The sequence below is a fragment of the Talpa europaea genome (assembly GCF_964194135.1).
Source record: "Talpa europaea genome assembly, chromosome: 7".
Taxonomy (NCBI): Eukaryota; Metazoa; Chordata; class Mammalia; order Eulipotyphla; family Talpidae; genus Talpa; species Talpa europaea.
The window spans coordinates 135844102-135870435 of NC_140074.1; the positions used below are offsets into that span (position 1 = coordinate 135844102).

Below are 26334 nucleotides of genomic sequence, written 5' to 3' on the forward strand. Positions count from 1 at the left end.
TGGCCCCCCACCTTTCCCCTGGCTTCACCTTTAGGTCCACGCATCCTGAATCCTTCCCCTCCATCTAGTCGGTCCCTCCTCATTCCATCCTTGAAACCTTCCCAGCTGGCCGCTGCCCTCTGGGGTGATGCCCATGCGCCCCGCCATGGCTCTGCCATCTTGTCTTCCCACTGAACCAGTCAGGAGCCGCTGCAGCTGTGCCCAGGCCCAGACAGCGCCAACCTAGAAACAAGCCTCACTGCAGGTTGTATAGGTGGAGCCTCGGGGCTAGAGGGCGCGGCTGGGGTCTAGGAGGGCCACAAGTGGGAAGGGGGTGTGGGGGGCCTTCGCAGGGGAGGGGCCTGAGCCCAGAGCTGCACATGGAGCTGCCCTCACCACCTTCTTTCTGCCCACTGCCACCGGCGCCGCGCCCTGGACAGGCAGCCTCCAGAAAGGCGCTTTGCCCCAGACAGCAAATGCAGGTGACACTCAGCTCACCCCCTCAATAGAAGGGTGCGGGACAGCAGGACCCCGCTTCCTCGGAGGCAGTGGTGGAGTTCAGGACACCGTCTGGGGCTGGTGAAACCGGAGCCCCCGCCAGGACCTGGGGCGCCCTCCCCACCTGATTGGAGATTTCAAGGCTGACGCTCCTCCCGGCTGGCCCCATGCGCGAGCTCCAGGACCCCCGCCAGCCCCTCACCCCTGCCGCAACCTCCTTTCCGGGGAAGCACTTCAATGCGGTGGCGCAAGGACTGGCCCACCCCCCACCTGGGGTGCATGGGGGCTCACCTAGAGCACTCACCCCCCCAGGCCCTGCCACTTGCCAAACGGGCCCATGAAGCCTTCCCCGAACCCCAAGTCCACTGCTACCTCGGCACTTTCCTCTACATTCCGACTGCAGCCCTTACCCCATCAGCACCCCTAGGAGAACACACAGCACAGTTAAAACGGCGCTCGGGCCTCAGGGGCTACCCGCGGCGGCAGGCCCCGCCCCCACGGCGGCCGGCTCCTCCCCTCCCGGCGGCAGGCCCCGCCCCGGCGGCAGGCCCCTCCCGGCGGCAGGCCCCTCCGATGCCCGTCAGACAGCGCCGTCGGGGCCAGGGGCAGCACGGCGCCTGCGCGGGGCGCCGCCGGAAGTGACGCCACGGAAGGCGCCGGCGCCGCGACATGGCGGAGGAGGCGTCGGGACGGCCGCCCCAGGAGACACTGTCGCTCTGGAAACGGTAACGGGGCTGGCGGGTGCGCAAGATCCGGAGACGGGGGCGGTGCGGCCCGGCGCGGGCCTCCGACCTCGCCCCGCTCCGGCTGTGGCGCGGCGGGCCCGCGTCCGCTTCCGGCGCGGAGGCGAAGGGGCCTTCGGGAGTCGTAGTCCGCGGGGTGGCGCGCCCGCTGCCGGCTCCGCGCGGGGGCGCGGGCGGGGGGGCCGGGGGGCCGGGGGGCGCCCCGCGACCCGGGGGAGGCCGCGCGGGGCCCTCAGACGCGTGTCTGCCGCAGGGAGCAGGCCCGGCTGCGGGCGCGCGTGGTGGCCCGGGACACCGAGGCGTGGCAGCGGGCCCCCGCCTTCGCGGGGCTGCGCAGGGTCGGGGGCCTGGACGTGTCCTTCGCGCGCGGCGACCGCGCCCGCGCCTGCGCCTCGCTCGTGGTGCTCAGCTTCCCCGCGCTCGAGGTACCGCGGGCGCGCGAGGCCGCGACTGCCGTCCCGGGGTGGCCCCGGCCCCCGCCGTCGGCTCCGGGCTCCCCGGCGCCGTGGCGCCCCCCGCCGCCCAGCCCGGAGCCCGGAGCGCGGGCGCGGCGGCTCCGCCTCGGGCTTGCCCGGCCCCTGCCGGCTGCGCCTCCCGGCCCTGGGGGGACCGCGCTGCGCCCCGCGCCCGGGGTGGCCCCAGCGCCGTCCCTTCTGCTTGGTCCCGACAGCGAATGTGGCCTTGTCACCGCCGGGTCCGCTCACGACGCTTGACCTCGCGGTCGGCGGGTGCCCGGAGGAGCCCGAAGACCCTTGGGGCTCTGTTCCTGCGCCGGGCGGGGGGGCTCCGCGCTCCCCAGCTGCTCGCGCTCTGCGCCCGGCGGGCGGGGATGGGTCCGCCCCGGCCGGAGAGCCTGGCCGCCCCGCCCCTGTAGGTCCTCCGCTGACCGGCCTGGTCGGGGAGCGGGAGCTGCTCTCAGGCCTCTCCTCCTCGCCCGGGCTGGCGCCGTCGTCTCCCTGCTGCCGTGCCCTCCCCCCGGGCAGGAGCCCGTCTTCCTGCCGCAGGTCAGCCCTGCCCGGTGCCTGGCGCGTGGAAGGCTCCGGAATAGACAGGCGACCTATGGCAGCCGGAGTCAGCCAGCAGCTCCTGAGGCCTTGGCGCTCCTCACCCGCCGCCCCCGCCAGGCCCTGCGGCGGGTCACAGGCGTCCCTCTGCGCCCATCCACGCGGAGTCCGCTCCTGGGGTGTGGTCAGCATTGGGCTCAGACGGTCTGGTACGGGGTCCCCACGTGCCCAGCCGCACGTCTGCGCCCCAGAATCTCCTGGAGCATGTCTAGAAGTGGGTTCCGCAGGCCCTTTCCCGGAGGCAGGACCTGGGGTCCTGGCTGCCCAGGGCTCAGAGGCGCAGTCAGGTGTGCGGGGGGTGCAGGTGAGGGGTATCTTAGGGTGTTATGTTCTGGGTCAGGTCGTGGCGGCGGTTGCTGCTCCGGAGCCCTGCACCTCAGACAGGTGACCGGCGGTGAAAGGGACCCCTCAATAAAGTTATCTTTCAAGAGGTGACTTCAGAGCCCCCCACTCACCAGAGAAGGTTCCCCAGAGCACGACCAGGACATCGGCCTGATGAACAGTCCCCTGGATCCCGCAGCACGGGCGGGCCAGGCGCTGATCCTGAGGACGGGTCCGCCCTCTGACCAGGAATCCTTGGCCCGCGCCCCTCCCGCAGCCCCCACGCAGCCTCCAGGGCACCGCCGGGTGTTCTGTTCCAGTGGCCAGGGAGTCCCTGGGGCTGCCTGCGGCCATCGAGGCCTTGGGTGGCAGAACACGGCCCCGCCGAGCCCCCGCTGGCGCGCACCCGCTCCCCCAGCCACTCCGTGCAGGAGTTTCCACGGAGGCGGCCCGGCTGGGGAGCTGGAGCGCATCCTTCACGGCTGCAGGCGCTTGAGGGGCCTGCAGGCCGGGGCCAGCCCGGAGGTGCTACTCGCGGAGGAGACACAGGGGCTTCCTTCCCTCCCGGGAGACTCCATGAGTGTGGCCACGCTGCCCCGGGAGCCTTGGTCCATGGGGGCTACTTCATCGCCTGCCCCTGTCGGTGGGGGCGTGTGTGGGCAGCTCCCCTCGGCCCCCAAGCGCGACCTCTGTGGGCTCATGGTGGTAGCACAGCTAAGGCCATACCCCGCCTGGCCCTGCGCCCTGGGTCAGCCCTGGGTCTCGCGGCCTGGGGGCGGGGCGGCTCCCTCTTGGTTTCGCGCGAGCTTCTCTTTCCTTCTGTTTCTCTGTCAGCTCATTCATGGCCTCCAGCTCTTGGACCGTTTCTGTCCGGAGTTCGAGTTCAAGGCCAGAGTGGGGACTGCGGGCCGCGGGGGGGGGGGGGGGGGGGGGGCATTCACCTTCCTCGCCTGTGTTCAGCCCGCCAGAGGGCGGGGCTGCTTCCCCTGCAGCCGCGTCCCCTGGAGGCAGAGACGCTGGTGCTCTGCAGAAGCAGCGTCTTCCCCGAGGCCGCTTTGGCCCCGCCGAGTCCCGGCCGGGTCCCCCGTGGCCCAGCGCAGCGCACAGGGCTCGGTGCCCCTGGCGAGAGATGGGCCCCCGGCCCGGCCCCTTGTCATCGCCACTTCCTGGGGCTGGACGTCCAGACAGAAGTGGCCGCCACCATCCCGGACACCCCGGCCATGCCGGGCCTTCCCCTGCTGGTCGGCCGCCCTGGGGTCACGGGCCCGGGGTTCCGTGGCTTGTGGAAGGGGAGCCCCCCCGAGGCAGGGCCGCTGGAGACCCGAAAGCCCCCATCCGGGCGAAGACCCGCCGGGCCTGCGCTCTGAGCCGGCCCCTTCAGTGCCTCACGGGCGCGCGCGGGGCCGACCCCGCCACGCTGCCAGGGCTGTGCAGTTTGGGGAGCAACCGGCCAGGGAGGCCCCAGAGAGGGAGCTGTCTTGGCAGCTCTGGGGTCTAGCTCCTGGCCGTGTGGGCTCCCCGACCCGCCCAGGCCGGCCTCCTCCAGTTCCCACAGGGCCTCCCTGAGCAGCTGCAGCCCCAGCGCCGCCTTTCTCCCTCGGCGCCCTCGCGGGGCCCGCCTTGCCCTCCCGGCCCTGTCAGTGCCCATCCGGGTCCCCGGGCGGGCGTGAGGCCACTGCTGGAGCTTTGTCCTCCCCGGTCCCCAGGCGGAGCCCTGCTGTGCTCCAGGGCAGGCGGCCCTCGCCTTGCTCTTCCTGCCAGACCCCCGTGCTGGCCCCGGGGGCGGAGGCGGGGAGGGGAGCCGGGGCTCAGGGGGCCGCAGCGAGGGCGTTGACAGCGGAAGGGCTGGCGGGTGCTGGCGGGTGCGGGGCGAGGGCCGCGCCACCGTGACCTGGCGCCTGGTGGCAGGTGGTGTATGAGGACTGCCGCATGGTCAGCCTGACGGCCCCCTACGTGTCGGGCTTCCTGGCCTTCAGAGAGGTGCCCTTCCTGGTGGACGCCGTGCAGCGGCTGCGGGAGAAGGAGCCCCACCTCATGCCCCAGGCAGGTACCGGCTGGGCTGGAGCAGCCAGGAGCCAGCCCAGGGGTGGGGCGCACACGCGCGTGACGTCGCTGTGGTCCTTCCAGGTTCTTCTTGTGGATGGAAACGGGGTGCTCCACCACCGAGGTGATTCTGCCCCCGAGATGGCCTGTGGGCCGGGCCGGAGTGCTTGCTGCCCGCTGTCACCGCGCCCTGCCTGGCCCTCCGCCTCAGCCCAGCCCCCCGCCTCCCGGGCCTTTCCTTGCCAGCACCCCACTCAGTAAAGCCCCCCGCTCCTCCTCGCCCATCTCTCCTGCCTGCCCCGGCCCCAGCAGGCGCTGGCCCATCTCTGAGTGCCGCATCCAGCACCATGCCCAGTGGGCCTTCCCCCCCATGCGCGTCCGCATCCTGCAGCCCTGCCCAGGCCGGCGGGCCAAGGACACTGTACCCCCTACCCCAGCCTTGGGTGGGAGGGCTGAGGGACACAGGCTGTTCCCCTCAGACAGGCCGGGGTGGGGGCGGCTGGGAGGAGCATGTGGCCCCAAGCTGAAGAGGGCAGGTGCAGTGTGGGCCGCCTGGCGGGAGCCCCAGCATGTGGGCATTTGGAAGCAGAGGCCGGACAGTGGCCCCACGGGGGACGGAGAGTGGAAGGTGCCAGAAAACAGAAGCGGTATCGGAGCTCCCTCGAGTTTCTTAGTTGCCGGGGAAGGCCGTGTCCTCTTGGTGCAGTGAGCTCCAGGGCCCCGGCCGAAGCAGGGCCGGCCCTCCGAAGCCTGTCCCCAGCCCTCCTGCCCAGGGCGAGGTCCCGCGTGCCCCACCCCTCCCCTCCACATTGCCAGCTTGCGCCCCGCCTCACCCTTTGTCCCTGCAGGTTTTGGGGTCGCCTGCCACCTGGGCATCCTCACGGACCTACCCTGCATTGGGGTGGCCAAGAAGCTCCTGCAGGTGGACGGGCTGGAGAACAACGCCCAGCACAAGGAGCGGGTAGGGCCGTCCGCGCAGCCTGGGACTCGAGGGCACCAGGCGCAGATGGCCTGGCTGGGTGCTGTCCGTGGGCTCCTCAGTGGGCTGGGCGCTGCCTGTTCACCCCGTCCTGGGGGCCGCTGAGAAGGACCCTCCTCTGTGTGCCCCTCCCTCCTGGATTCCTGCTGGCTTCAGCTTCCCGCCGCCTGCGCGTTCCCAGCCCTCGGGTTCTGTGCCCTCCCGCCCGGCCTCCAGGCCCTGCTGGGCTCCCCACGTCCTGGCACCTGCCTCTTAGGGTGGGCACTGAGGGCGCAGCAGCCACCTTCCCTGAAGCAGGCCCCCGAGCCAGCTCTCCCATCAGCTAGTCTCTGTGCCCACAGCCCCCTGGGCCCTGGCCACCCCTCCCAGGCCCACCATCCATGAGCAGGGGGAGCAGCGCGCTCAGTGGACAGGGTGGGAGTGCTGCCAGGCTCCTGCGGGCCGGGCAGCCATGTCCTGCCGGGGGGTTGAGCTTCAAAGACCTGCCGGCCTGGCGTCCCCAGGAGACATCCCCGAGGCTGTTCCTCTTTGCAGATTCGCCACCTGCGGGCGGGAGGAGACACATTCACGCTCACGGGTGGCTCTGGGGCCGTCCTGGGCATGGTGAGTGGCCTGCCGTGCCCCCCGCATGTGCCGCACGCATGAACCGCGCCAGCCCCCACCACCCCTCCTCCTGCGGCCGAGAGGCGACTGCCCCTTCATTTTCTCCACCGCAGCCCCAGGGGGCTCCTGTGGAACTCACCCACTGCCCCCACTCCCTTCGGCCACCCCAAGACACCCTGTAGGCTCCAGCTGCTGCCCCATCCTGGCCCCCACCCCCGCTGACCCGGTGGCTGGGCCTCAGGCGCGTCCCCCCAGCGCCCTGACCCGGCCTTCCTTGTCCCAGGCCCTGAGGAGCCACGACCACAGCACTAAGCCCCTCTACGTCTCGGTGGGCCACAAGATGAGCCTGGAGGCGGCCGTGCGGCTGACCCACGGCTGCTGCAGGTTCCGGATCCCGGAGCCCGTGCGCCAGGTGGGTGGGCCGCCGGCAGGGGGTGGGCATCCCGGCCATGGGGTCTGGCCCTGCTGCCCCTCCGCGCCTCCCGGGCTGCTGTGCCGTGGACGGCCACCAGGTGGCGGCAGCGGCCTGAGGCTGCGGAGCTCTCCGGGCCCGTCCTGCTCCCGCCAGCCTCAGCCTCCCGCTCCCCTCTCGGGCCTCTGCGGCGTGCGCGGGCACCCTGTGGGACCCGCCCGGGCCCGGGCCCGGGCCCTCGCCCAGCCTCCCTCTGTCGTGCGGGCCGGCGAGGCTGGTCTGTCCCCTCCTTGCGGTGGGGCGGCCTCCGAGGGCCTCGAGCTCTGGCCGGGGCAGGACTGGCCGGCCCCGGAGAAGGGGCTGTGACTCCCCCGGTCGGTGCCCCCGCCCCCATCGTTCCTGGAAGTGGGGTGCAGGCCCGTCCGGCGGCATTGGCCGTTTTCTTCCTGGGCCCGCGCTCCTGCCCACATGCCTCTGACTTCACGCCCAGACTCTGCTGGAAACTTGGAGAGGCGGGTGGCGCCTGCCTTCTCCCAGGCCTTTGGGCCAAGGAGGCTGCCCCTGGTGCCAGGCCTGGGCTTGCTCCTGCCGGGAGGGCGGCCGCGGGGGGCAGGGGGTGTGGCATCGCCTCCCAGGGCGCCACCCCCCAGAGCACCCCTGCCCACCCTGTGCACGCACCTGTTTTCTGAAGGGGGGACCATCAGGAGCTTCCCGTGCCGTGGTCCTGAGGCTGCGGCCGGTGTGGGGAGTCCAGGCAGCACCGTCCTGGGTCAGCCCAGTCCCACCCGCGGCCCACAGGCGCACTTCCTCTCCCAGACCGGGGATGGGGTGGTGGCTGACGCTACTCGGGAGACAGATGACGAGCCCCAAGTGGCAACACATGGCTGGGCTGGGAGGCTTCTGGGAGGAGGAGGATTCAGCAGAGAAACGCTGGACCCAAGCAAAACCTTAAGGCTGAGGAGTGCCGGCGGCTCCAGCTGAAGGGCGGGGCGGGACCCCCAGCCCGTGCCCTCAAGCTGGAGCCAGAGGGGCTGCCTCCCGCCCACACGGCTCCCTGGGCATTCTGGGGGACAGGGACAGTCCACCCCACAGGGGCTTGTCCAGAGGCCGGCTGGGGTCCGGCCACCACATCTCACTGAGCCCTCCCTCAGGCTGACATCCGCTCCCGAGACTACATCCGCAGGACCCTGGGTGCCCCCGCGCCGGCCCTGGAGAGGTGAGGCTTGGCAGGGCCACTTCTGGGGCTCAGTCTCTCCATACTGAAGCCGCAGGCTGGTGGGGGGGGACTGCAGACCCCCTAGAGGGCGGACATTTGAGCCAGGAGGATGCAGGACACCCGGGGCCCACCTCCCCCCAGAGCTGCCCCCATGAGGCACCCCCCCCCTGCCACGAGACTGGCCACGGGCTCTGGAGAGGGGTATCCAGATCAGCTGGGGCTTCAGCCCCCAGCCTTGCACCGCTCACTGTGTTGTGTGCTCCGTGCCTCAGTTTCCCCTTCTGTGCGGCAGGTGCAGTAATTGTCCCACAGCCTTCATGTGGCAGGAGCCCGGCACAGTGGCATAGGGCCAGGCTGTGGTGGGCCTTGATCCTCACACTCCTGCCAGGGACAGCCCCTCGGCTGCAGACAGGTCTTCCGTGGCCCTTTTGGCAGAGGAGGCTGGGGCACAGGGCTGGGCCGTGGCATGTGGAATCCCAGCCCAGCCTTCGCACCTGCCCACACCCTAGCAGGGCACCCAGGCCAGAGCTGCCCAGCCCTGCCCAAGCTGCTCCTCCAGGCCCTGCTGCTTGAGACCCTGGGGAGTTGTGGCCGGGACCCTCACCGCTCCTGGGCGGTGCGACCTGGCTAGCCGGAGGGACCCCTGCTCCACCAGCGGCCTGAGGGTCCAGGGCAGCTGTGGCTCCCAGGGCCCCCAGGGGAATCGCCGGGGCTGCTGGTGCTGGGCTGGCTCTGACCTTTCCCGCTGACCCTGCCCCTTGTCATCAGCAGGAGCCAGAAGCCACAGAAACCAAAAGTGAGCCCCAAGGGAGGCTCAGGAGAGCCAGCAGGTGAAGGGAGGCCCCCCCAGCCCGCTGTCGAGGCCCCAGGCTGGACCGGAGAGCCGCAGACCCAGGCGCCCAGCAGCAGGAGGGCGAGGGCGGCAGGCCTGGAGCAGAGCCAACCCCCTGAAGACCCTCGGCCACCCCCCACTGGGACAATGACCCACCCTCCGGAGGGGCAGGGCCCCCACAGCTAGTGGAGCCCAGGCCCTGGGGCACAGCCTGCCACACCCTCCTCGGGTGAAGCAGGCACCACACTGCCCTCGGGCGCCCCGGGGCAGCTCCGGGTTGCCGGCAGCCGGCTCTGGACTCCAGGGCGTGTGCCGGGCCCGCGTGTGCGCCGTGGCCCACCCCACCCCCCCCCCACCCCCCGCCGCAGTTGAACACACGCTGCTGCACCTCCTGTGCTTTGGCCTATTGTCAATTTTATACCCGCCCAGCCGCACCGGTCACTTCCGTTCTCCTCGGTGTCGAGAAGGAGCGGGGTGCGCGACCCTGCCCCCAACACGCTCTGGCTCGCCTCGCCCCTGGTGCCCCAGCGCTGCCCGGGGCCACACCCCTGCTTTGTCAGGTTTGGGGAAATTTGCCGGAAGGTGGGGGGGGCCTCATCTGCCAAGCTGGGCTTCACACCCTGAACCCCAGGATGCAGGCCGGGCAAGGGCTGGGCAGACCGGGCCGTGCCAAGCGTCCAGGTCCTGGAGACTCGGGGATGTCCACAGCACCCCCGGCCCTCGCGGGAGCGGAATCACGGGCGCCGCGGCTTCTCCCGCCCCGCGTCAAGGTCGTCCGGCCCCGGCGAGGTTCGGCCCGGCAGCTCCCGGCTGAGTCACACGCATCGTCTGGGGGCCCCCGTCGCCTCCGCCCGCTCCCCTGGGGGGGGTCGTCTGACAGGGCCGCCGTGATAGCGCTGCCGTGGGCCCCGAGTTCTGCGTGGGTTTCTGCCCCGGTGCCCGGGTATACAGCTCGGCGTGGAATTGCTGGGTCTTTGGTGATTCTGGGCTTGACTTTCAGGGGAGCAGCCAGACTCTTCACGGGGGCCGAGCCATCCGGTGTCCCCACAGGGCACAGCGCGCAGGGTCTGCGCCCCTCGCCGGCACCTGCCTCCCCGCACCCCTGCTGGCTGCTTGCGCCCTCCCCTAAGAAGTGTCTGCTCGGGCCTCTGCCCGGCCAGCACCGGGTTGTCCGCCCTGTCGGGGCGCTCGCGTGCGTCCTGGCGCCAGCCCCTGCCAGCTGCGGAACTGACAGACACCCCCGCGTGTCGCGTCTTTGCGCCCCCTTGATGTGGTCCCTTGACTCACGGGAGCTTAGCGCGGTGGGGCCGCTCTTGCCTTTCCGGAGGGCACCCGACGCGGCCTGCGCTGGCCTCCCGGGGCCCTGGGCGCGCCTGGAGCAGGGCCTCCGTCTGCTGGCGCCGCTGCGGTCTCCCCGGGCCCCGGGGATGTGGGTCGGAGCTCGCCCCTGCCCACCTCTGACCGTGTGATGCTGGCCCCGGCGGGGTGGGGAGCACCTCCCCTGGGCGGCTTCCCCAGCTCTGTCTGCGCTGACCCCCCGCCCCCCCGCCTTGTGTGCTGGGAGCCTCCATCTCGTCCGCGGCGCCCGGGTGGCCACAGTTACTCCTGATCCTTCCTCTTTCTGCCAAGCGGAGGGCGGTGGGCCCACTCCCACCCCGACGTTCGTCAACCGGGTTTCCGTTTTTCCGGCTCAGCCTGGTCCTGAGTGGCTTCCAAGGCGGCCTCGCGCCTCCCCCGAGGCCCCAGCCGTGACCGCTTGGTGAGCAGCTGGGGGCGCAGTCCCAGGGATGGCGGAAGGGGCATGTCACCCTCTTGACGTGCTTCTGACCCTCCCCAAGCAGACAGGCCCCCAGGGGTGCGAATCCCATCCCACCCCTTGATCCAGGCCCACCGGGGCCTTGGCTGAGGGCCTGCCTCAGGGTGGTGGGTTGGGGGCAGAGGTGGGTGCGAGCCTCCAGCCCAGCCAGGTCGGGGTGAGGAGGAGAGCCCAGCGTCCACACTGCAGGCATCGGGGTGCAGCCCACGGCTTCTAGACGGTGGGGGCGGGGGTGCAGGGGCCAGGGTGGAGACAGGGCCAGATGGGGACTGGGTGGGCACGGTGGCCACTCAAAGGAGACCCGGAAAGTGGGGCGGGGGGGCTGAGCGGGTGGGAAGGAGCAGCCTAAGCTCCCCCACCCCTGGGGCCCTGCCCCACTCCCTCGCTCAGGCGCAGGAGGGCACGGGAGCCCTAAGTGTGCTGGCTTCTCGGCTCCTTCCCACAGAACCTTAAAAATAGGGCTAAGATGACGTCCGTCTCCGCTGGCCACAGCCCGCCCCAGGGCCGAGAACAGGGCTGGAGCCGCTCAATAATTCACGTCGGCAGAGACTCCCTGTGCACGGCCCCTGCGCCTGCCCGGGGCCGCCGTCAGGTGGGGAGAGGCTGCCGATGCAGGCCCACAGCCTCGGGGCTCCCCCTCAGGACCCCGCCGGTCCGCCCTTCGCTCTCCTTCCCAGGCAACCAGGAGCGAGCGGGAAACCACCGGGATTGGGAGTGGCCAGGGCCAGACCCCAAGGAGGAGGCCCAGGCTGGCCCGAGGACCCCACTGCTCCGCTCGTCGGGCCTCCGCCTGATCCTGCTCCTTGGGCCCTTCAGCCACGCTCCTGGGTCCCAGCTGCTCAGGTCCCGGTGGGAGCTGTGGCTCCCGGGGGCGCAGCCTGACCTTGGGGCCCAGTCACCGCGCACACGGCGCTCGGGCTCTGTCTCCCCGCCGCCTCCGCGAGGGCCCAGAGGGGCTTCCAGGGCTCCCTGACCTGTGGGAGGGGCTCGGGCGAGGATGCCGAGCCCCGGGTTCCAGCCCAAGGCCTCCGGCCGCGCAGGCTCTGTGTGCCGGGGTGAGCCCCTCACCGCTGCGCCTCTCTCCTGGCGCTGGGATTGGAGGGCCGGTGTCTCGGGGAAGCGGTGGTGCCTGGGGCAGGAGGGAGGTGTCCGCTGCGGTGCCCAGCAGCCTGGCCCACGCTCCCCTGTCCCAGCTGCACACACCCTTCCCCCACCCGGCCGGCCCCAGGCTGGTGCCCCGTCGGGAGGCAGCGGGGTGCTGTAGGGACCCTTGGGGGAGCCTGCACTTGCTGGGGCGGGGGCCACCCAGCCAGGGATGGCTCAGCCCAGCAGCCACCCCGCTGCACTGCCCTGGCCAGGCCCCGTGTGGAGTTTTACCAAATCGTTAATTAAAAGCACAGACAGGCGTGCGGCAGCGCCGACCCCCAAATGAACGGCGCGATGACCAGGCGAGGTGTCCGGGAATGATGGAGCGAGGCCCGCGGTCCCCAGCTCGCCGCCGGAGCCCGGGGCCACTGCTCAGTGTCCCGTCACGTGGTTGCCGGCGGCGGCGGCTGCGGGGCCGGCCGTGGGGCAGCGTGGGCATCAGGCGGAGGCCGGGGCACAGCTGTCACTGGATGGGGCTGGGCCCTCTCTCCGTGCCCTCCCCGCCCGACAGGGGAATCCCAGGGGCAGGGAGGGCTTTCCTGGCCTTAATGGCCTTGTGTTTGGGGTTTGGTTTATTTTCTTTGTGCTCATTACTTACTTTCCCCCGAGCCCTGCCCTGGAAAGCGAAATCTTTTGGTCGATGAAAACATCAGGCCGCTACAGATGGCGTTTTCTCCGGGCCCGTGGCCGCCAGCCTCCAGGATGGCCCCCGTGACCCGGGTCCGTTGACCACACGGAGCCCGGTGGGCCTGGACAGCCTGTGCAGGTGCAGATTTGGGGGGGGTCACTTCCGACACGAGGCCTTGATGGCCCCCGCCTCCTCCCTTCACACAGTCCCCTCTTGGGCAGCACCCGCCCCTGCCCCCGACGGGCTGGTGAGGCCGTCCACCACCAGCTCGGCACACCCTGGCTCACACCGCGCTCCAGACGGCCGTGAGTCCTGATCTGTGGGTGTCTGAAGCGAGAACTCTCCAGTCACCCGGGATGAACCAGTTCACACCACCCTACCCCACGGCAGGTGTGTGTCCACTCCCCAGGGGCAGAGCTGGCTGGTGGCTGCGCTCACCCGCCCGCCCTCTCTGCGGCAGGTCCCAGGAGCCTCCCTGTCCCCAAGGCCCTGCTGACACCCCGGGACCACACCCGGCTCTGCCCAGGCTTCAGCCACAGGCCCCAGGCATCACTGACGGGGGGCTGGAGTGGGGACGTGTCCAACCTGGAGCCCGAGGGGGAGTCGGCCCCCACCCACTGTATGGGGAGGGGGTGCCTCAGTGGAAAGCCAGCCCCGTGCCGGGAAGGCACACCCACCTGGGGCACCGAGGTGGGCACTGGTGGCTGTGGCGGCTCTCCGGGTGGCTCCGGTCTCGGACACGGCTCCCAAGGCCCGTCGGGCCTCCTGGCCGCCGCCTCGGTGCCGGCGGGGCTCGGCGACCAGGCGTCTGCTGGTCACCTGCAGCTCTCTCTGGGCACGAGCACCGGCAGCCGGGCGGGCGGGCACACCAGGGTCTCCACAGCAGCCCACTCGGGACTGAGCTTGGGAAACGCCAGCTGAATCCATCCCACGACAGCCGGGGCGGCCAGTCGTCCCCAAGCTTCATCCCTCCGCCCCGGCCTCCAGCGGGGCCCGGGCGTCCTCGGACGCCCATCCGTCTCCCCGACGCCCATCCCGGCAGCGCCTGCCTGTGCGGACGTTCGCGGTCACCCGCTGGGTGAGGCTGAGCCAGGCACTGCTGGTTGGGGTGGGGCCGCCGGGCGGGGGAGGAGAGACCAGTGCCCACGACTGGGCGGTCTCTGGAGGACACAAGGTGGGCGAGGGCGCCCTCGGGGGCAGAGAAGCGGGTCACTTCTGGGGAGGGGCGCGTGGGGGAGGGTGCAGGGACAGGTCTCGGGAAGAGGGTGCGGCAGGCACCAGGCACCAGCCTGGACTCGGAGCAGCTCCTGGGCCCAGTGCTCGGCGCCCCTGGCCAAGAACCGCCGGCTGCGCAGATGGTGGCCGCACGCAGCTGAGGGCGTGGGGTGGCTTCTGCAAGCCCCTGAGCCTCGGCGTCCTTGCCTGTAAACAGGGGTGGGGGCCCTTGTTCCCGGGAGGGTCGTGAGGAGGAGCGAGCAGCCCAGAGGGGCACTGGCTGAGTCACCCCCTCCACAGGTTGAGGCCTGGGCCCCGACCCACCAACGGTGGTCCGTGGAGCCTGTGCTGGAGGAGGGAGCAGGGCGAGGCTGCGGCCCGGCAGGAGAAGGGTGTCCTGAGGAGGTGGCACCGGCAGGCCGGGGCACCTGGGCAGCGAGAGGCTGCGGGCAGGTGGGGGCTCTGGCCACGCCCAGGGTCACCTGCCCGCCCGTGGGTTCTGCCTCTTGTCAGGCAAGCCCTGGTGCCTGGGGAGCGTCCCTCCCGATGAGGCCCCGCGCTGCCCCCGCCCCGCCTGTGCTCGGCCCCCGGCCCGCTGCTGTGGTGGGTGGCCCTGCACCCGTGGGTGCCCCACACTCTGAGGATGATTGACAGCTGCCACTTCCCAGCCCCCAGCCCGAGCCTCGTGCTTATTCATGACACTGACATATGGCATCTCGGGGGGTGGGGGTCGGAGGAAGCTGCCAATTGTGAGAGCAGCGTGTCCCCATTCGAGCCCTGCTGAAGCAAAACATGCAAGACGAGGGAGCAGAGGCGGCCGGAGGCGTGTGCACACGGGAGTGTGTGTACGCGGGGGCCGCGGGGGCGCTGGCGGGGAGGAGCCGGCCGGGGTGACCCGTGGGCAGGACTTGGCAGTGAGCTTGAGTCCCCGTGGCTCTGGGGTCTCAGCTAAAGGGACCCTCAGGGGTCACGCCATCTGTCCCCTGCCTGGGCGGCCCGCTCCCACTAGCCCCGCACCTCCCCAAGCTCTCCCGGGGATGCCAGGCGGAAGGCCACGGGCAAGGCAGGCCGGGCAGTCCCCGCGCAGGCCGTGGGGAGGTCCCGTCCCTTCCGGAACCAGGAGGTTCTGCTGAAAGCAAGTCGGAGCCCCAGGCTCCAGGCTCCGCTGATCTCTTCTGTTTCTGTGGGGGATGGAGGAGGCCGTGTGCACCCCATCGGTGGGGGGGGGCTGCAGCCCAGAGCACAGCTGGACTCCCCTTCAGTGCTCTGCAGGGCCCCCGGGAGCTCCTCTGCGCTCCTGGAGCCCGGGGACAGACCAGAGCCCGGCCCTGCCCTCGCAGCCCTCCGCCCGCGCCTCCTCCCGGCCCCGGGCTGCTGCCGTGCACACGAGGCTGCCCGCCCAGGCACCCCGGAGAGAGTCGGTGGTTCAGGGTTGGAAGCCGGGCCCCAGGGCCCCTGGCCTGCCCTGCGCCCTGCCCCCATCCACGGTGGAAGGCCGAGGGGACCAGGTGGACTGAGGGGCCCCGTGGAGAAGCCTGCGGCCGGGAGGCCAGGGCGGGCCTGGGTGGCCGAGAGGGGAGAGCTTGCCGGAGCGTGGCTGCAGGTCCCCGGGGAGAGCTCTGGGCCCCCTTCCCAGGCTTTGTCCGGGGGGCAGGTCCTCAGGAGTCACCCGCGGCTTCCACCTGCCTCCGTGAGGAAGGGCACGCGCGGCCTTCCAGCCTTCCCCGGGCAGTCGGGGAGCGCAGCACCCCGGCCCTCGAGGGGCAGCCATGGGCTCCCTCCCAGCAGCTGGAGCCTGACAGGGGAGGCTCGGAGGCTGCGAGGGCAGCGCTGCCTCCCGGCCCTGGCCCTCGCGCTCAGCCTGGTGGGTGTGGGGCAGGGCGGGCTCCCCTGACCTGGCCTTGGCTGAGGGCCCCGCCCCGCCAGGAGCAGTTGCCGCAGCCCGGCCCGCTGGCAGCTTGCTTCGGGCACCGCTGTGCCTGCAGGCGCCTGCTGCTGCCCGTCTGGGGCAGATGGGCTGCCAGTGAGCTAAGTGTGTGCGGGGGAAGGGGTGCCATAGGAACCCCTTCCCGCCAGGAGCGTGGGGGCGGGAGAGGCAGGCGCCCGCCAGTGGAGGAGCCGGGGAGGGAGGGGGGCTGGGATCACGTGGGCTCCTGTTCAGGGCGCGGCCCATGGTGCCCAGGCCTGGGCGAGGGGCTCACGGAATCCTGGCCCTAGGGCCGTGGGCAGGGCCGGGCAGGTGCCTCCAGGACCACTGGGCGGGGCCTTCAGCAACCCCTTGGCACGGGGGGGGGGCGGGGGGGGCCCGAAGCAACGAGGCTGGGTGTCTTCGGGGCGCCTTCAGGCAGCTCCTAAGCCCTGAGCCCCGCCAGGACGGGGGTGTCCTCAGCAAACAGATGCCTGCCATCTGCAGGGGCCTCCCGCCAGGCCCCGAGGGTGGGGCGGTGCCACACGCCCAGCCAGGCCACCCTGGCCGAGGGCAGCACCCCGAGCTGCAGGGCGCGGCTCAGAGGTCAGGGTCCCACCTGCGGGCAAGGTCCCTGCGGCCACTCTGGCAGCTTCCGTAGCCCCGTCCCGGCCTGCCCGTGGCACCTCATGGCAAGAGGCGGGGGCCGCCCCAGTGCAGCGCCCCAAAGCCCGACCCTCTGGGCTCCCACCTGCAGGGTTCTGGGGCCTCAAAGGGGAGGAGGAGTGTCGAGGTGGCAAGGAAGCGCCTAAGGCCACCCGCAGCCCCAGCTGCCCCAGCTGCCCACTCAGGTGCCCGAGGCTGCAGTCCCCGCGGGAGCCTGTGAGCAGAGCCGCGGCCCAGGCCTCTGTGCGGCCGCCCCTCGCCCTCCGGCACGCCGGCCCCAGACCGCGCCCCCGCATGGGCCCTGACCTGCACCCCGGCTTGCTCCCCCCCACACCCCTTGGGAGGGCCGCCCTCCACCGCTCAGGCCCAGGGGCCCTGCCCCCTCCCAGGGCGGCCGCCCCGCCCCCGCCCCCGCCCGCCGCCCCCCCCCCCCCAGTGACTCAGCGCCTGTGACTCAGCGTCCTCGGTGCGCCGGAGCCGGTGCCCGATCCTTCTTCCCTTCCCCAACGTGTGACATCGCCGCAGGCCCGGCCGGGCTGGGGTCACGGTCTCGGCCCAGGGGCGCCTGTGGGTGGCCACGGCCTGAGGCGCGGGGGCGGCCAGGTGGCGGGACTCTGGCCCGGGCAGACCGTCACCTCCGCGCAGGGGCACCCGCCTGGCTCCGCCCGGCCCGGCCGAGTCACCCTCCGCAGCCGCTCTCCCCTGGGGCCCGCGCCCCGCGTGTCGGCGGCACCCGGGCCGGGCAGTCCTGGGCAGGGCGGCCTGGAGGGCCAGAGCCGCGGTGTTCAAGGGAGCGGGAGACGGAGACGCGGCCTGTGGCCTGAGCCGTGCGGGCGAGGCGCCCCGGGCAGGGCCCCCGGAAGGCGCGTCCTGACACGCGGCCGTGCCGGAGCTCAGTGGCCGGGGCTGAGCTCCCGTCCCTGGGGAGCCAGACCCCGCCGTGGACCAGTCCAGGGTGGCGGCCGGGAGGGCACCCGGGGTCGTCTCAGGCTCGCCTGTGTGGCCTGGGGGGGGGGGGAGCCCGCGCCGCTCGCCCTCCGGCTCCGACCGGGCCTCTCAGGCTCCGTGTGGACACGCGTCAATGTCACCAGGGCGCGTCGGGAGCAGAAAAGGAGACACTTCTGGGTTGCAGGGAGTTGGAGGCCTGGGGGAAGGGGTCCCCCCCGGGTGCTTGGGACCCAACAGGCTGCGGAGCTGCTCCTGGGCTGGGAGGCGCCAGGTGCTCGTGGCTCCTGGGGCTGGGGCAGCCCCGGCCTCGGGAAGACCCAGCAGGGCAGCAGCTGACCCCGGGCTTGGGGAGCGAGCACCGTGGGTGCCGGGCTGGGGGTCACCGGCTTCTCCCCTCTGCCACCCCCCGCCTTCCCTCCTCCCCCCGCCTGCCCCGTGTCCACCTGCCATAGACGGACTGGAAGGCGGCCCCGGGAGCTTCACCGGGGCTCAGAATGTGAAGACCTGGAGGCGTCTTTGCGGGTGGTCAGGCCAGGGCTCTTGAGAGGCCGACATGGTGGATCGAGGTGGCCCCAAGTCCAGGGTCGTGCGGAGGTAGAAGGGCGGAGGGAGAGTCCAGACTTGGGCCTGCAGCGGGCCGGGACCAGGGGGGCAGACCCCCGTGCGGGGCCACCAGCCGCGGGGCCAAGGGTGCAGGCGGCCTGGGCAACAGAGGCCTGGGCTCGGGTGTCCCTCTGGGCTCCGCAGCTGCTGGAGACGGGTAGACACGCCCTCGGCCAGCGGTGTGGTCTCGGGGGGCTGCACCCAGCTGGGCCCGCCTCTTGTGCCCCTCCCGCTTTGGGCAGAGGTCAGCTGAGGGGCGTGCAGGGGAGCTGCCCCTCCAGTGTCGGGGGCGGGACAGCGAGGCCACACCAGCCCTGTCCCTCGAGGGCGTGTGACGGGCCCTGGCTTTGGGGACGCGGGGATGTGAACCCCGGTCCCGTGAAGCTGGCCGGAGCAGGCTGTGTGGGGCCCAGCAGTCTGTGGGCACAGAAACGTCGCCGTGATGCCTCCCAGCTCAGTGCTGGGCAGGAGGTCGTGCCAGGGAGAGGGTCCAGGAAACCTTCCCCTGGACGTGCCCGGCCCGACGAGAGCCGGCCTCCGCCCCGGGCCGTGGAAGTGGGGCCGGCCCGGCCGCCAGGTGGGGTCAGACGAGGGAGGCTCACAGCTGGCCGACCCCCGGGGCAGGACACGCCCCACTGGCCCAAGGGTGGCGACGTCCTCCGTCCCCCACCCCCCCCACCCGCTGCTCCTCGGGGCTCCCTCCCTCTGTCCTCCTTCCTCCCCTACACCCTTCTTAGAAATGAAGTCATCTAGAAAAATAATCCAAAATAGAAAGGAAAAAAGTGAAGAAAATGGGCTTTTTCCCCTTCAAACATTTGGTGAGGCACCTCCCACGCGCATGAGTGGCCACGGGCCTGTTTTTCTAGGAGGGAGACTCAGGCTGTGCCTCTGGGGCTGAGAGCCGGCTGGGCGCCCCCTCCTCCACGGGGGGCCTGCACGGCCGCCCCTGCAGCCCGACCGGGCCCGCCCCCCAAAGCTAGAGACCCCAGACGGATGCCCTCAGCTGGAAACCCGCCGGGCCTCCGAGGAGGCCGGGGCAGCAGGGGGTGGTGGGTTCAGGCCCCGGGGGACCCTGGCTCCCGAGTGAGGCCTCCAGTCTCTCCCCCTTCCCGCCGGCCCACGCCCGGCTGCAGAGTTCTCGTTTGTTTATTTATAATTTATACTCAGCCCGCTTCCAAGAAGGCGCCCGGGCACTTGCTGAAAAGCTGCTTCCGCCTGCTCAGCCTCGGGCCGGGCGCTCTGGCGCCCCTCCCGCGGCTCCCAGCCCCCCCAGCCGGCCTCTCCCGCCATTCCCTGTGTACCCCGGCTTCCAGACACCCCACCCGGCCAGAAGCTTGCTTGGGATGTTCCGTGCCCTCCCCCCACGATGCCGCCTCCTGCCGATGGAAAGGGCCTGGGCGCCGGCCGCACCCCCTGGCCCCGGCTGTCTGTCTCCTGTCACGCCAGGCCGGGCCTAACCCTGTGCGGGCAGCCGCGCCCTTGACGGTGTCGTGACACCTTCGTCACCAGGGCGCCCTCGGCCCCTGGGATGGGGCTCGGGTCTGAAGGGGGTCTCGGGCACAGGTTTCCCACGTGACCGGGAGGGGCTGCAGAGGGGCTCCTGGTGAGCCCCCGCCCCAGGCCAGGGCACCGCCTTTCTGCCCTACTTTGGGGCGCTGCTGGCCAAGTGCGGCCCATCAACCAAGGCGGGCGGGGAGCCGGTGCTGCGCATGAGGAGGTAGGCGCGCCGAGGGCATTCCCTGCCAGCTCAGCTGGGCAGCCTGGAGATGCCCCTGGGGGAGGGACAGGGAGGTGACCCTCCCAGGGAGAAGAGCTCCCGTCCCCACAAGACCCGGGGCCCAGCGCGGCTCGGGCTCAGCGGATGTGGGGTACACCTGGGAGGCAGCTCCCGCGCAGGCGTCTGTCAGAGGCTCCAGGCGTGAGGGCTCCAGTCCCCACGGGCTGGCCCTGCTGGGTCCCCACCTTGTGCTTCTCCTGTGAGCCTTGCCTTTGGCCCTGCCCAGCCTCACGCAGGCCCGTGCGGCTCCAGCCAGGCCACCGGCTCTGCCAGGCCAGCAGATGCCCTTCGCCCCTCCCCTGTGAAGCGCTGCTAGCCACGCCCGCCCGGCCTGTGCTGGGAGCACAGAGGACGCCCCAGGAGCATCCCGGTTCCCGACCCTGGGGGCCTGTCTGGCCAGGAGGCTTCTCCCTCTGCCCAGTCTGGGGCTCCGGCGGACTGCCCGAAGGAGCAGGGGCTGCCCACTGCTGCCACCATCCGTGGGCTCGAGGCCGCTGGCATCACCAGGCACGGCCCAGGCCCGCCCCGGCCCTCAGCCTGCCCGGCCACAGGAAGCCGCAGTGGCAGGCGATGCCAGGCAGCCGTGCCAGGGACGCTGTGCCACTTGGCGGGCACCCAGCCATGCGTGGCCTTTCCCGGTTCCGGCTCACCTCGCCTCCGGGTTCCAGGGGACCACAGAGGCCCTGCTGTGCTCGAGGCAGACCAGATGTCCGTTCCAGGCCTGGCTGCCCGTGCCAGGAGGGCAGTGCCAGGAGGGCAGTGCCAGGAGGGCAGTGCCAGGAGGGCAGTGCCAGGAGGGCAGTGCCCGCGGCCGCTGCTGACACAGCCTGGACGGCGGCTTGGGGGAGAGGCGGGGAAGGTCAGGAGAGGAGCCGGGGACTCTGGAAAGAAGCGCCTGGAGAGCCCCGACGCCCGGGCACCCGGCTGCCTGGCCTGCGCCCCACGAGGTCGGCACCACGTGTCCGTCCGACTCGTCCGGGCCGCACACCCATGAGGAGCGGCCCCTGCCTGACCGTCGGCGGGGAGCGCTGCTGGCCCGCAAGGGCGCCCGGCCCAGCGGCCCAGGGACAGGCCGGACCCCAGGGGCAGCGGGAGGCGTCGGTCCCGCGGCTCTCCTGGGGGGGGACCCTCGAGGACGCCCGCGTGGCGGGAGGAGGGGGCGCAGGGCGGGCCCCGGGAGCCCTCGCCCAGGCCGGGCGGGCGCAGCCCTCGACGGGGCCTCCGCGGCCCGGGGCGCCCTGGGCGGGGGTCGGGCTGGAGAGGCCGCGGGGCGGAGGGCGTGGGGGGGGGAGGGGAGGGCGTCCCGGGACGGGGGAGGGGGCGCGGGGGGCGTGGGGGGGGGTCTGCGGCCGCGTCCAGGTCTCGCGAGAGCGCTGGAGGCGCTCGGCCAATCACACCGGATGCGTTGCCGTGGCAAACCCCCCCCCCCCCCACCCCCGAGCCGGGCGCGTAGCCCCGGAGGCCTCCCCGGCGCCCGCGCCCCCCGCCGGCCCCTCCCTGGCTGCGGGCGGCGGGAGCCGGGCCGAGGATGGACGGCGGCGGGGAGCGCCCGGACGGCGCGGCCGGCGCAAGAGCCCGTCCCGAGGGCGCCGCTTCCTCACGCGCGGTGGGGGCGCCCCGTGCTCCGGGGTCGGGGAGCCCCCGCGGACCCCTCCCTGGCCGGCGCCCCCGCGTCCGCCCCCGCGCCCCCGCCCCGGCCCCGCGCTCGCGGGTCGTGTCCTCTGGGTTCTGGGGCCCGGGGCGGCCCGACCCTGCGGGAGAGCCCCCCCCCCGCCCCTCCCGCCCCTCCCGCCCCCGGCCTGGACCCCGCCGGCCACGCCCTGGTTCGCCTCCCCACGGCCGGGCCTGCGTCGCCCCCTGAGCCCCCTTCTCAGGACCCCCGCCCGGTGACCTCGTGTCCACGACATCCGCAAAGACCCTATTTCCAAATATGGCCAGATTCACAGGTTTGGGGTGAATATCCATTTGAATGTTGGGAGACACCAAGATTCAACCCAGGGTAGCCCCTTCCTTTCATGGGGGGAGCCCCGCCGGCCGACCCCAGGCCTCTGGCAGTCCAGCGTCAGGCTGCGCCCCCGGCCCCCCACAGGTGCCCAGCTCTGCTGGCCCAGCCGGGCAGGTGTGGGCGGCCCGCTGGCGGCTCTGGGCGGCGGATCCCACTGGGGAGCCGCGTCACTGGGGAGCCGCGTCACGGGGCAGCACGGGGCTCGCCCTCCCAGCCCGTGCCCGCCACCTCGCCGGGCTGGGCGCCAGCTCCTTCCCTTCTTCTCTCCCAGGATCTGGGAAAGCCACAGTCCCCGCCCCCTTCCGCCCTGCCCGGCTGCTCAGGACCCCGAGCGGCTGCTCAGGACCCCGAGCGCAGCAGGGGAGCCAGGAGCAGGCCCAGGTCAGGCCAGCCAGAGCCTCGGGCATCCTGCAGCCGACCCCAGCTCGCGCTCCCCCGCAGGAAAGCACCAGTGCTTGTTTCAAGGAGCGCGTCTGTTTTTCTTCTTTCTACATCTGCGCTGACATCCTGCGATTCTTAGAGAACCACGCTTCTGAAGAGCAGAGCCCAGGGCCAAGAACGTCGGGGCCAGCAGAGGCTTCTCCGAGGAAACCAACAAGCAGGGCCTTGGCCTGGCTCACAGGCTGGGTGGGGAGAGGCCGGCAGGCCCAGGGGAAGGGAGCGGTCACAGTGGCCGGGGACTGTGTTTGCTGGGGAGGCAGCCGTGACTAGGACTGAGGCAGGCAAGCGAATTCTCGGATGTGACACCGAAAGGCACTGGGCTTCATTCAGATGGACTGTTGTACCTCAAAGGGCGTGACCGAGAGAGCGGAGACAGTCCGCGGAAGAAGTCTCTGTAGCCAGTAAGGGGACACGCGCCAGCATATGTAAACAGCATCTACGGCTCAACGACCAAAAACCACCTGATTTTAAAATGGGAGAAGGACCTGAACAGGTTTTCTCAAGAAGATATAAAATGATTAATAAGCGATTGGAAAGATCATTCCTCATCAGGGAAGTGCGGTGAGATGCCGTCTCACGCCCTTCGACGGCCACTGTCAGAGCAAACAGAAATGACAAGCCTCGGTGAAGAGATTGGCGCCCTAGCGCCTTGCCGGTGGGCATGTGAGTGGCACAGCCGCTGCAGAGAGACACACTGATTGGTAGTTCCTCAAAAAGCTGAAGGTAGAGCTCTCACGAGATTCCTCTCATAAGGACGCATCCGGAAGCTCTGAAAGCAAGGACTGGCAGGGGTCGTGTGCGCCCGTGTTCTCAGCTACACTATTCCCAATAGCCAGAAAGCGGAAAAACTCGAGTGCTCACCTGATGCACGCTTTGGCAAACGAAGCGTGGTGTGTCCAGGCTGCGGAATGTTACTCAGCCATGAAAGAGAGCGAGCACTGCCGAGCGTACACCATGGACGAAGCTCGAAAACATGAAGCTAGAGAGAAGCCAGACAGGGAGGGGCAGAGGTGGCACAGCTGCACGTCGGTGAGCTCCCTCGACTAGGCAAATCCATTAAGACGAAGCAGGCCAGCCGGGCGGGACTCTGGGCCGCGCGTGGGGAATCAGTCTCCAGTGGGGACGGTTTCTGTTCGGGACCTTGGGAAGGCTTGGGTGGCGGTGGTGCTCGCCCAGCGTGGTAACCGTAGCCAGCTGCACTGGGGGCTCCCAAGGGGCCCCGAAGGCCAGCGTCGCGGGGGTTCACTGCCGCTTAATAACTCACCTGGTTATTACTGTGCCAGAAGCCACTGAATCGCACGCTCGAAGTGTGCGCGTCGTGCAGCATGTGGATTGAATCTCAGTAAGGCATTCCCACAGGGGGAGCCCCCAGCCCCTGCACACAGGCCCCTCTATTTCAAAAAGGGACTTGATGCCTCCGAGGCTCTGGGTGGTGAGCCTGGAGCACAGCGGGGATTGGGGCGGCCAGCTTGGAGGGACCCTCTCCCCTGTGCTCGTCCTGCCCGTGCCTCCCGGCACCCGCGGCACAGCCCAGGCCGTGGGCCGCTCCCGGCTGGCTCTGTGTGAGCACACGGCCTCCCCTCGGAAGCCAATTTTCTGCACAGCGAAGATGTTTCCTCTGTGCCCACTTCAGCAGATGGCCCCCACCTTGGCCTGGATTGAGAAGCACAGGAAGCAAACAGGGACAGCCGGCTTCCTTGGCAGTGTCCTAGGCCTCCAGGCACGCGCCGCTCCGCTCCCCCACCCCCCCCTTTGGTCTCGTGTTTCTGCAGCCTGGAGCCCTGCCAGGGCCCAGCAGAGCTCCAGGGGGCGGGGGGGGGGGGCCTGCTGCCCCCAGGAGGAGCCTCTCCTGGCCCATCCTCTCTGCCCTTCCCCAAAGCCACTCAAGCCCCAGCTCGTGAGGGGTCGTGGCAAGGCTCAGCCCTCGGTGCGGGCACCCTGCCCGAGTGCCCACATCTCCTGATTCATCTGGAAGCTGAGAAATGGTAACGGGATTTCCTGGGCCCTGGCTCCGGTTGCCAGGGCTCGAGACAAGAGTTGGTGGAAGAAAACCAGGTTCAGTCAGGGGCCAGACCCCGAGGACAGGCCGTCTCTGTCTCGGGCCATCCCCGACCGTGAAGCAGCAGGGACGGACGCGCGGGGGCCCGGGAGGGGGGAGGTCTGGTCAGCAGGGATGCCCCCGCCGAGGCTGCATGCTCAGGCCGGCTCCGCCCTCGCCTTCCTCCGTGGGCTCGGCGGCGTGCCTGGTTTGGTCCGCAAGAAAAGATAAACAGGAGCAGGCACAGGCAAGGACCAGGCCAGTGACCGGCTGGTGGGGGCACGACGGAGCCGGTCGCCAAGGCCATGGCCTCCTGTGTGGTCGAGGGCAGGGGTCTGGCCAGCTTTGCGGGAGGCCAGAGAGGCGGGTGCCCACAGTGGCCGGGCCGGTGCTCCGCACCCAGAGCTGGGGGCGCCAGGTGTCCTCGCAGGGGGCTTCGCCGGAGCCCACGGGGTGGGGAAAGCCCAAAGGGACAGTGGAGGCCTTTGGTCCTACCCTGTCATCCCCAAGGCCCCGGGGATGGCTGTCCCCTTCCTGGAGTGACCACGCCAGTCTCGGGACGCGCAAGAGCTGACCCTCCGGGGAGAACCCAGACACACGGGGCTTTCTGGCCGGAGGCTGGGCTGCCGGGACCGCGGCCGGCACGGCAGGGAGAAGGCAGGTCCTGCCTCCACAGCAGGCCCATTTCGTGGAGCCCCAGGGGCTGAGCTGGGCCTCCCCTGGGCACATGACCACCCCCAGGGGCGAGCGTGACCGAGCAGCCAAGCAGGGTGACCGGTGGCAGGGCAGATTGGAGGGCATGGGTGGGGCTGGGCCCCTGTGAGCTGCAGCTGGCCTCTGGGCCATGGCCACCAGCCCTCCCAGGGCCGGCCCCGGCCCCGCCCCCAAGACCCCATCTCTGTGGTTCTGCCTCCTCGAGGTGATTCTGCTTGGACGCTCTGCGCTGAGCCCTCCCCAGCCCCGGGGGCTCTGGCCTGCTGTCTGACCGCCTGGCTGGGGCTTGGGGCACGGAGGAAGCGGGGTGGAGAGCTGGGTGGGGGAGCCCGGAGACCTGGGCGGCCCAGGGTTTTGGAAAGCCAGACCAGGGCCGGAGCCCAGGGCCAGCACCTGCCGTGGCGGGGCGAGGGGCTGTGGGCTCCAGGAGGCCCCGCCCGGGAGGCTGGCCACGCCAAGCCCCACAGGAAGCAGGCTGTGCTCCGGCACCTTCCCAGCGGCTCCTGCTTCTGAAACGCTGCGCTCGGAGCCACGGGCCTGCGGGGAGTGCTGGGCTCTCTGTAACGCCTGTGGCCACCATTTTTACTTCTGCTGGTTGGTTTCTTGGGCCTGGTGGGCAGTGGACTCTGGTCAGAGCCATGGGAGCTCGGTGGTCCCTGGAGGCCAGCAGAGAGGGCCGGCAGTGGCGGGCACCCCAGCCTCTGGACCTGGCACCTCGGAGGCCCGGGGCGGGACCCGCTCCTGAGGGCAGGATGCACTTGCCTTGCAGTTTAAGACACATGCATGCGCTGGCCCTTCCGGCCACGTCCAGGCCCTCCAGGCTTGGTCCCACCTCTGCTGCCCTTCAGGGGCCATCTGATGAGGCCAGGGCCAGCCAGCCAGGTGGTGCTGGCCAGACACAGGATGGAACCCCTGGGTTCCAGGGGGCAGGGCAGGGGGCAGCCACCCAGAGCCCAGCAGGAGCTGAGAACTGGCCTCAAGGCTTCCGCGCTCCCCCGTACTGACTGGCTGCCGGGGGCAGTCACTGCAGCCTGGGGTGGGGGGGGGGTCGACAGTTCGGCCTCAGGAGAAGCCCCGCCCAGCTCCTCGTGGGGTCTTGGCGCCCTCGGAGGGAGCGTCGTGAGAGGGGGCTGCCCCCAGAGGCATCCGTGGAAGGGTCTCAGTGATGCAGGAAGAGGAGCGAGCCCGCCTGGCCCGTCGGCCCCGCATACCCACCTGCCCCATCCCAAGCCGGGCCGGGCCGCAGCCACGCAGCGTCCGCCAGAGCAGGGGTAAAGGCCGTGGCCGTGGGTCGTGGTCGGCGCTAATGTGGTTGAAATGCCCTGACGAGCCCCTCCATGGAGTCACGGGGAGAGCGGCCCGCGGCCTTGGGGCCTGCTCCCCCGAGCGAGGCCTGTGTGGGGGCTGCTGGGCGGTACAGGCACTGCCGGGCAGGGGCTCTGGTGTGTGGCTGGCCTCTGGGGCTCCAGCCTGGTGCCCCCCCCCCCAAGCCCGGCCTCAGCCACGCACAGGCGGGCAGCCCCAGGTGGGCCGGTCACAGCGTCCCTGGGAAGGGGCAGCTCGTGCACCCCGAGCTGGGGTCTGGCTCGGCCCCGAGCAGTCGGGGAGCGAGATCTTCCTGGTCACCCACCCCCCCGCGCGAATCTGGGGCCACTGTCTTCCTGGAGTGCAGGGATGGCCCGGGAGGCCCAGAGGACAGGCGCGGCCAAGGACGGGCTGGGGGAGACAGGAAGAGCAGGGC

General features: G+C 71.2%; 1 protein-coding gene across 2 annotated transcripts; it reads left to right on the plus strand.

Annotated features, from left to right (window-relative positions):
• Window positions 1-1146: 1146 nt before the first annotated feature.
• Window positions 1147-9076, plus strand: ENDOV (endonuclease V; the record flags this gene model as incomplete). 2 transcript variants are annotated; one of them, XM_084238426.1, is made up of 8 exons in its annotated part: window positions 1147-1202; window positions 1474-1645; window positions 4514-4772; window positions 5497-5609; window positions 6162-6230; window positions 6514-6642; window positions 7794-7858; window positions 8627-9076. In XM_084238426.1, the coding sequence occupies 8 exons, from the start codon at window positions 1147-1149 to the stop codon at window positions 8874-8876; spliced, it is 1113 nt and encodes a 370-aa protein (XP_084094552.1). In that variant the 3' UTR covers window positions 8877-9076. The 2 variants fall into 2 exon arrangements, with proteins under 2 accessions (XP_084094552.1, XP_084094553.1); XM_084238427.1 differs by having other exon boundaries at window positions 8630-9076.
• Window positions 9077-26334: the final 17258 nt, after the last annotated feature.